General features: G+C 43.6%; 1 protein-coding gene across 4 annotated transcripts in view; it reads right to left on the bottom strand.

The window, feature by feature from the left end:
* Positions 1–9,670, bottom strand: part of LOC123755481 (charged multivesicular body protein 7) — a 28,933-nt gene that overhangs the window by 3,378 nt on the left and 15,885 nt on the right. For all 4 annotated transcript variants that reach the window (XM_045738210.2, XM_045738211.2, XM_069327690.1 and 1 more), the window contains exons 6-9: positions 9,073–9,194; positions 7,646–7,761; positions 3,724–3,829; positions 444–606 (exon numbers count right to left, since the gene is read on the bottom strand). In XM_045738210.2, the coding sequence (XP_045594166.1) occupies positions 444–606; positions 3,724–3,829; positions 7,646–7,761; positions 9,073–9,194 (507 nt within the window). The remainder of the gene's footprint in view (positions 1–443; positions 607–3,723; positions 3,830–7,645; positions 7,762–9,072; positions 9,195–9,670) is intronic.

The raw sequence follows: 9,670 nt of genomic DNA, 5'->3' as shown, positions 1-9,670 counted from the left end.
ATACTACACCTCTCATGGTGTTCAAGAAAGAGCTTGATAAAACACCTTCAAAGGATACCTGATCAACCAGGCTGTGATTCATATGTCAGGCTGCATGCAGCCACGTTCAACAGTGGTTGACCAGACCACGAACCAGAAAGCCTGGTCAGAGACTGGGCCATGGAAACATAAAGCCTCGGAACCAACGCAAGGTAAGGTAACCGGCAGAGGGCAACCAAACAGGATTGTGCAGAAATATTTAATATACACTAAACATGAATAAATATCGAGACTACTGCCAATGCCAGGAATTGAACCTGCACCCCTGATCATCACTTTACCCGAGGTGATCAGGTGGGTGGGTTAAATTTCATCCTACATCCTCAATATTTATTCATAGATTCATCATGGCTATTGTGATTTACATTGTACTTATCTACATGGTAATCTTAGTGTAAACAAACCTGCTAGCTTATCTGCTAGTTGCTGGTCCAGGGGCTGTGACTGTTGGTGTTGTGTCAGCAACTGGTCCAGCTCTAAATCCAATGCATCATCATCTTCCTCCACCAGGAGTGACTGTACTCCCACTGCCAGCACTGAACTAACATCCTGGCATTCATCCAAAACCTGTACACACCAAATACTGTATTAGAAATTTATAATTTTTTTTATTTAGCTAGTTTTAGCTTGGTACATGGAAAACTTATTTCTAAAAGTATATGGTTGTTGCCATTTTAGGCCTACCACATGGTTATTGCTCCCTTAGGCCTAACATATAAGGCCCCAGTAGTGCAGTCAGGTTTGTAGGGTCCTGGTAGTACAGTTGAGTTCGTAGGATCCCAGCAGTACAGTCGGGTTCGTTCTCGACTCATAATCGAGGATTCCGGGTTCGAATCCTAGGCAGGACAGAAATAGGTAAGCACATTTCCTATCACCTCATGCCCTTGTCCACCAAACACGAACAGGTACCTGGGAGTAAGTCATCTTGTTGTGGGGTTGCATCCTGAGTAAGGTCAGTAATTGGACCCTGAGGAGGGGGGGGGGGCCTCATATACTGACTGCCTGTCCCCCGACACAATGGTGTAAACAAGTACTGTATTATACTGTATTGTTGTTGCTCCCTTAGCCACATAGTTGCTGCACCCTTAGGCACATAGTTACTGCTCCCATAGGCCTACCATGTTGTTGCTTCCTTAGGCCTACCACATGGTTGTTGCTAGGGTTGGCCATTTCCAAATCTCCAAAAAGGACATAGTCGCTAAATCTTTAACTGTGTGTAATTACCTAAGTGTAGTCACAGGATGAGAGCTATGCTTGTGATGTCCCATCTTCTCAGTATACTTTGTCATATAATGCTTTGAAATTACTGACGGTTCTGGTTTCCACCACCTTCTTAACTTGTTCCAACCGTCTACCACTAGATTTGAAATCAGGATTATAAACTGATAATCATAAATGCATACAGTCCACCGCCATGCAACACATGGACAAAGGAGCTGGATAATAAACTAGAGGTCCTCATTGGAAAAAGGCAACTGCCGTTTGCCTAATCAATAAAAATGGTAGTCAAGAAGAACCTCTAAATTAGAGACCAGTATCATTAACAAGCGTCATAGTCAAAACACTAGATACAATAGTAAAAGCCAAACAGGCTAAGCACCTAATGAGTAATGATATAATTAGGCTAGGCCTTATAAAGTGAAAGGAAGGACCCCAAGGAAAACTACAAAACAACGCAAAGTAAACAAAAGGGAAAAATACCCCAAGCCTAGACCGCAGCAAACGAGCAGCCTGGAAGAAACATCGGCGCACCCTTAAACATCTTTGGAAAGTGCAGGCTGAGCAACCGCAGTGCTCAGCCTATCTAAACCTTTATTTAACCTAGACAGTATGGTTTTTGAACTGGAAGATCCTGTGCAACAAATCTACTTAGATCTCTGTGGTTCAATCATAAAAACTATCTAGATGTAAAAAAGGCTTTTGACAGTCCCACCCAAAAGGCTGTTCTAGAAACTGGAACATACTGGAGGGGTGACAGGGAGACTTCTGACATGGATGAAAATTTTTCTGACACAGATGAGGGTGGTAATGAGAGATTGTATTTGACTGGAGGAGTGCTACTACTGTTGTGGAGTACCACAGGGTTCAGTTCTTGCACCAGTAATGTTCATTGTCTACAATACCGATTACCAGAAGGAATACAGAATTATATGAACATGTTTGCAGATGATGCTAAGATACTGGGGAAGATAGGAGACACAGATGATTGTAATGCCCTTCAAATTGATCTAGGTAAAATAAGTGCTTGGAGTGTCAAGTGGCAAATGGAATTCAATGTGAATATATGCCATGTTATGGAATGAGGAATCAGAGAAAATAAACCACACAAGTTACAGATTATGTGAACAGGAATTACAAGACTCTAATAAAGAATGAGACCTAGAGATGGTTTTGGATGGCAAGCTGTTGCCAGAGGAACACCTAAAGAACATGTGAGAGGAGCGTATGCAACCCTTTCCAACTTCAGACTTGCTTTTAATTATATGGATGGTGAAGTACTAAAGAAACTGTTTATGAATTTTGTGACATCAAACTTAGAAAATGGAGCAGTTGTATAGCACCCATATCTCAGGAAGCACAAATAAACTAGAAAAGGTGCAACTGCATGCTACAAAATGGCTTCCAAAACTGAAAAAGAAGAGCTACAAGGAGGGATTCGAGGCATTAAAATGCCAAAACTAGAAGATAGTAGAAAAAGAAGTGATATGATCACCACTTACAAAATACTAATAGGAATTGTCCAAATTAACAGAGGAATTCCCAAAACATGCAATGTCATGAAAAAGAACATAGGTTCAAGCTAAGGAAACAAAGGTGCAAAAAAAATATTAGAAAGTTTTCTTTCGCAAGCAGATTGGTAGACAGTTGGAACAAGCTAAGTGTGAAGTTGGTGGATGCCAAAACCGTCAGTAGTTTCAAAGCGTTAAACGACAAAGACCACTGGGAAGATAGGACATCGCGTGGATAATTACATAATTTGTAGGTGGTGTGGGGCCTATTTTCTCCTATTCCACATTCTATACTGTGGCATTTATTCACATTTCAATACATCAGCCATGTCCTGCTCCATATACTTATTTTGTCCAGGTCATTTTGAAGGGCATGGCAGTCTTCTCTTATTTTTCTTAGTAGCTTAGCATCATCAACAAACCTGCTAAAATAATTCTTATAAACGATCTACCAGAATTATTTATTTATATGGACAATGACCATTACCGGTGCTGGTATTGAACATTGTGGTAGTCTACAAGAAACATTTCTCCAGTCTGATAGACTGCCTCTAATTACTGCTACCCATATTTGTTAATCAGAACATTTTTCACCTAAGTCACAAGTCTGCCTGTCACCCATCCAGCACAAGCTATCTCTGTGCAGCTAACTAGATGGAGGCACAGATTGGTCCCTCCAGAAAAAGTGGGTTAGAAAAAGCAGGCCTAAATCAGTTGGGCAGCAGAGCCCAGTGACCGTTGGTTAATGCTTTATAAAGAGTCTAGTTCCAGTTAACTAAGATAATCTAGAGTTCACTGTGCAGATACTCTTCATTAACTATCAATATTCTTGAAGGCAATAGCTTTACTGTCACTGTTCTCAAGAGCAATAGGTGTGCTGTACTTTCATAAATGTATCTATGCTGGGAGAATTATTCTTAGTACCCTCTGTAAAGAATATATGGTGAATTCTTACCTGCTGTAACTCATCCATTGTAGCAGCAGCACGATCAGCTGAGGCATCGCCCATCACAGCTCCACGAATTGCCTCCACTCCTACTCGAAATGCTTCTAAAACCTGCCTGAGAATGACAATATAAACAAGCATTAAATATAAGGAAATATGCTTTTCTGGCAGGCTCTCAGTAGCTCCTTGTAGCTTATACTTTGGTGAAACTAAAGTCATGAGAAGTGCACCAGGCCTCTGTAACCCACCTCTTTACCACGTAAGGGGAAGAAGGTGAGATGAGAGAGCCACTCAAAACAAATGCAGCCCCGACCAACGAACCACCGTTGAATGTAATGAAACGTCATTTTCTGGGTGAGACCTGTTGGCTTCCCGGAGCTATTTAGGCTGATATGCTAATGTCAGATTTTGGCATCAGTCATGTGTATGGAGTTCCGTGGGTCTACCGGGGACCACGAGCCAGAACCTGGCCCCCTCATAGAGGCATGAGGAGCAAAGGCCTATAGAAACCCCCGTGTGGTTGGAAGCGTTCTGTCTGCCATTAACTGGGTCAGGCACCCAGAAAGGTAAGCGTCCCAAAACAAACTCCCAATTCTGGTGAAAATTGCTACAAAAAGCCGAACAATTGGATAGAGCTCCCCAAACAGAAATGAGCATGACGACACACGTCGCTGCGCAGTCCCCCACCCCCCCTCCCCAGGAGGGGAAACCCAGTGCAGGGAGTCTGGGGCTCCCCCTCCCGGGGAGGGGGAAGCTGCACAGACAGTGGTGCGGCGACGTGTGACGTCTTGCTGGGAAAATTCGTCCCCCCCCCCCCCTACATGACTCACCGGCCCACATTTTCTGTCCCAAACGCCTGCGTTCCATTAATATTCCTTTTCAAATATATCATCACTGATTAAGTGCCATACTACCTAGTGTCACCAGTTACAGAGTTCTTTTTGCCTACTGGGGACTACAAGCCAAAACCTGGCCCTCCCTCAGAGAGGCACATAGTGATGGCCTATGATTACTTCACATTTAAAGGATATCTTTGCTATCACCAGAGAAGACACCCAGAAAGATAGGCGAAACAAGTGAAACCAGTTAAGAGCAGAGGTGCCATAGGAACAATCAGAGAACACTGTATAAACATCAGAGGTCTGCGGTTGTTCAACGTCCTCCCAACGACTATAAGAAATATTGCCGGAACAACCGTGCACATCTTCAAGAGAAAACTAGATTGTTTTCTAAAAAAAAAGTGCGAGACCAACCGGGCTGTGGTGGATATGTGGGCCTGCGGGCGGCTCCAAGCAACAGCCTTGTGGACCTAGCTCTCACAAGTCAAGCCTGGCCTTGGGCCGGGCTTGGGGAATAGAACAACTCCCAGAACCCCATCAAGCAGGTATTACAAGGGCAGACTTTTCCCACCCCTCTGGGGTGGGAAAAGCCCACTAGGGTAGGAAGTGGGTGGACATGTATCAACAGGCAGGAAGACAATAGCCACTGTGGCGAACATCAGCATGAGGGTCTCAAGAGGTCTGGTCATCACTCACAGCATACATCAGCACGAGTCTCAGAGGTCTGGTCATGACTAACAGCACACATCAGCATGGGTCTCAGAGGTTTGGTCATCGCTAACAGCACACATCAAAGTTAGGCCAAAGCTAGAATATGCAGTTGTTGTGTGGTGCCCATATCTTAAGAAGCACATCAACAAACTGGAAAAGGTGCAAAGACATGCTACGAAGTAGCTCCCAGAACTGAAGGGCAAGAGCTACGAGGAGAGGTTGGAAGCATTAAACATGCCAAAACTAGAAGACAGAAGAAAAAGAGGTGATATGATCACTACATACAAAATAGTAACAGGAATTGATAAAATCGACAGGGAAGGATTCCTGAGACCTGGCACTTCAAGAACAAGAGGTCATAGATTTAAACTAGCTAAACACAGATGCCGAAGAAATATAAGAAAATTCACCTTCGCAAATAGAGTGGTAGACGGTTGGAACAAGTTAAGTGAGAAGGTGGTGGAGGCCAAGACCGTCAGTAGTTTCAAAGCGTTATATGACAAAGAGTGCTGGGAAGACGGGACACCACGAGCGTAGCTCTCATCCTGTAACTACACTTAGGTAATTACACTTAGGTAATTACATCAGCATGGGTCTCAGAGGTCTGGTCATCACTCACAGCACACATCAGCATGGGTCTCAGAGGTCTGGTCATCACTCACAGCACACATCAGCATGGGTCTCAGAGGTCTGGTCATCACTCACAGCACACATCAGCATGGGTCTCAGAGGTCTAGTCATCACTCACAGCAAACATGTGAATAAATGCCATGTTATGGAATGTGGAATTGGAGAACATAGACCCCACACAACCTATAAATTATGTGAGAATTCTTTAAGGAATTCTAACAATGAAAGGGATCTTACGAGGTAATTCTAGATAGAAAACTGTTACCTGAGAACCACATAAAGAACATTGTGCGAGGAGCCTATGCTACACTTTCTAACTTCAGAATTGCTTTTAAATACATGGATGGCAAAATACTAAAGAAATTGTTCACAATTTTTGTTAGGCCAAAGCTAGAATATGCAGCGGTTGTGTGGAGCCCATATCTTAAGAAGCACATCAACAAACTGGAAAAGGTGCAGACATGCTACTAAGTGGCTCCCAGAACTGAAGAGCACGAGCTATGAGGAGAGGTTAGAGGCATTAAATATGCCAAAACTAGAAGACAGAAGAAAAAGAGGTGATATGATCATTACGTACAAAATAGTCACAGGAATTGATAAAATTGATAGGGAAGATTTCCCGAGACCTGGAACTTCAAGAACAAGAGGTCATAGATTTAAACTAACTAAACAAAGATACCAAAGAAATATAAGAAAATTAACTTTTGCAAACAGTGGTAGATGGTTGGAACAAGTTAAGTGAGAAGGTGGTGGAGGTCAAAACCGTCAGTAGTTCAAAGCGTTATATGACAAAGAATGCTGGGAAGATGGGACACCACAAGCGTAGCTCTCATCCTGTAACTACACTTAGCTAATTGCATCAGTATGGGTTTCAGAGGTCTGGTCATCATTCACAGCATACATCAGCATGGGTCTCAGAGGTCACATCAGCAGAGGCATGATACATATTGTATATATTGGGCTATACAACCATGTAAGCTACAGGAAGGTAATGAAGAAGTCCCTAGAAAAGACCTGCAATTTGATTAATGTCAGTCATTCTACCAGCTAAAGTCTTAGTTTGACATTTCTAGTTATTGAATTATCATATGTTGTTAAATTTGCATCTTTATGACAAGCCTTATCACACATGCCCACAGAACCTTAGTGTAAACAGGTCAATTTTTATCCAGAAATGTGAAGCAAGACAAAAAATTTCATGCAGAGTAGGCATTGTTGAGGTAATAACAATGCCTACTCTGGAATTGCTGTGTTAACAGTGCCTATATGCTGTATCTGTCAACTCTATGCTGTACTATATAATGACCACCTACTATACTGTTGTAGTAGCAACAGCTGGTAACATGCTGTACCACCTACTATACTGTTGTAGTAGCAACAGCTGGTAACATGCTGTACCACCTACTATACTGTTGTAGTAGCAACAGCTGGTAACATGCTGTACCACCTACTATACTGCTGTAGTAGCAACAGCTGGTAACATGCTGTACCACCTACTATACTGTTGTAGTAGCAACAGCTGGTAACATGCTGTACCACCTATTATACTGCTGTAGTAGCAACAGCTGGTAACATACTGTACCACCTACTATACTGTTGTAATAGCAACAGCTGGTAATATGCTGCACCACCTACTACTGAGTATACTGCTGAAAGCAGCAACAGCTGGTAATGTGCAGTACCACCTACTATACTGCTGTAGTAGCAACAGCTGGTAATTTGCTGTGTCTGCTGCGTGCTGTACCACCTACTTGTTGTTGCGAGTGTCCTGCAGCTGTTGAATACAGGTGGTGACATTTTCCAGGGCTCTCAGCTGCATAGTAAGTGATGTCTCTACACGTTTTTTTCTCCTTAACATGGACAAGGCCTACAAAACAAACGGCATCATTAAAACATTTATGAATAGAATATACAGTAGTGAGTAGCATGAGCCAGTGGTCTATATGGGTCCACACACACAAGAGAAATAACAAAGAGAAAGAAAGTGTTAAAAAGAGTTCCAAGAGGCCTAAAACAGCCTTGTTGATGAGACCACCAACCAGGAGGCCTGGTTGAAGACCGGGACGTTAATCCTTTGAATCACTGATGGGGTAATTGACTTGTCACAGAGAAGACATCCACAGACAGGACAGTAAAGAAGCCACATGCACCAAAAAGATGATGAGAAAGATGCATCAAAACAACCCAACAAGAAGAGCAGAGGAGAAGGTTGAACCAGCAAGTTACTGGACCAATCTTCTGAAAGAGCCAGAGCCACGAAAAAATGCCGGGTTTCAGACACCGAACAAGCAGCCCCTAAAACCAAGGTTGAGCCAGCCTCCAAGGAGCCAGAAGGCCCATCCATTCCTGGTAGGACTCCAGCCTGGCCAGGACCCGAGCAACAGTTCATTCCATGGAGACGGGAAGGAACTAGGACAGAGTTCCTAGTTCCCGTCTCCAGAGGACTGGAACTAGGACAGAGCTCCTACCACACAGTGGCATAGACCCTCTTCCACCCCACACAAGTGGCACAGCTCCTCTCCTACCAAACACAGTGGCATAGATCCTCTTCCACTACACACAGTGGCATAGACCCTCTCCCACCCCACACAAGTGGCACAGCTCCTCTTCTACCAAACACAGTGGCATAGACCCTCTCCCACCACACATTGTGGCATAGACCCCTCGCCAACCATACTCTGTGGCATAGACCCTCTCCAACCATACACTGTGGCATAGACCCTCTCCAACCATACACTGTGGCATAGACCCTTTTTAACCATACACTGTGGCATAACCCCTCTCCTAACACACAATGTGGCATAGACTTTCTCCCACTACAATGTGGAATAGACGCTCTTCGACCATGCTCCATGTTACCTGAATTGTACCTGGATGGGGTTCTGGGAGTAGTTCTAATCCCCAAGCTCAGCCCAGGCCAGATTGACTTGAGAGAGCTTGGGCCAACAGGCTGTTGCTTGGAGCAACAAGTGCCTGGAAGAGCCTGCAGGCCCACATATCAACTACAAGCCCCACCATAACACATGTCTAGGTGGCTGCCACTTGGGGGGTTGGATTTACTAGTTCTGGAAGAAGGATTTATTAGTTCAGTGTTAATTAGTCCAAGGTCAGAGTACACTAAATAACAATACAAATAGTACTTGCAATTAGCCATCAAGAACAAACTTCAGTGACTTGCCTCGATCTTGGAGCCAGCCCGTAATGCACGCCGAGCTTCTTGCTGTAACCTGGTCATTTCATCACTGAGCTGGGTCACACTGGCCTGCACTTGCTGCTGGGCCTTATCGAGGTCGTACTCCGCTGAAATATTTACATTTACCTATTATAATTTACCTGGCTATTAATCCCTGTCTATATGAGAATACCAAGTATAAAATGAAGCATGTGAATTTATAATAATTTAAGAATAACTGTCAGTTTATAATGCATAAAAAAATCAGTATTGAATGTAATGAAACACGAGTTTCTGGGTGAGCCCCACAGACTACTTGAAGCTATCCCACTGATAGAGAGCTATCCTATTTGGGGTTATCGGTTGCAGAGTTCTTGTTGCCTACTGGGGACTAGGGCCAGAACCTGGTTCCTGGCTCAGAAATATGCAGGGAGCAATGGCCTATGAGCACTTTACATTTAAAGTACTTGCCATCAACCAGAGAAGGCACCCAGAAAGGTAGAAAAAAACAAACAGACTGTGGTCTGGTTAAAATTGTGACCTACATCCTCAACAGAGCAAGAACAACTTCCCCAGAAAGAAAACAAGCAACACTTCGTCCAAC

This window comes from Procambarus clarkii, chromosome 20 (assembly GCF_040958095.1).
Source record: "Procambarus clarkii isolate CNS0578487 chromosome 20, FALCON_Pclarkii_2.0, whole genome shotgun sequence".
In the NCBI taxonomy this organism is placed as follows: Eukaryota; Metazoa; Arthropoda; class Malacostraca; order Decapoda; family Cambaridae; genus Procambarus; species Procambarus clarkii.
This window is presented reverse-complemented; position numbering and strand designations above follow the sequence as displayed.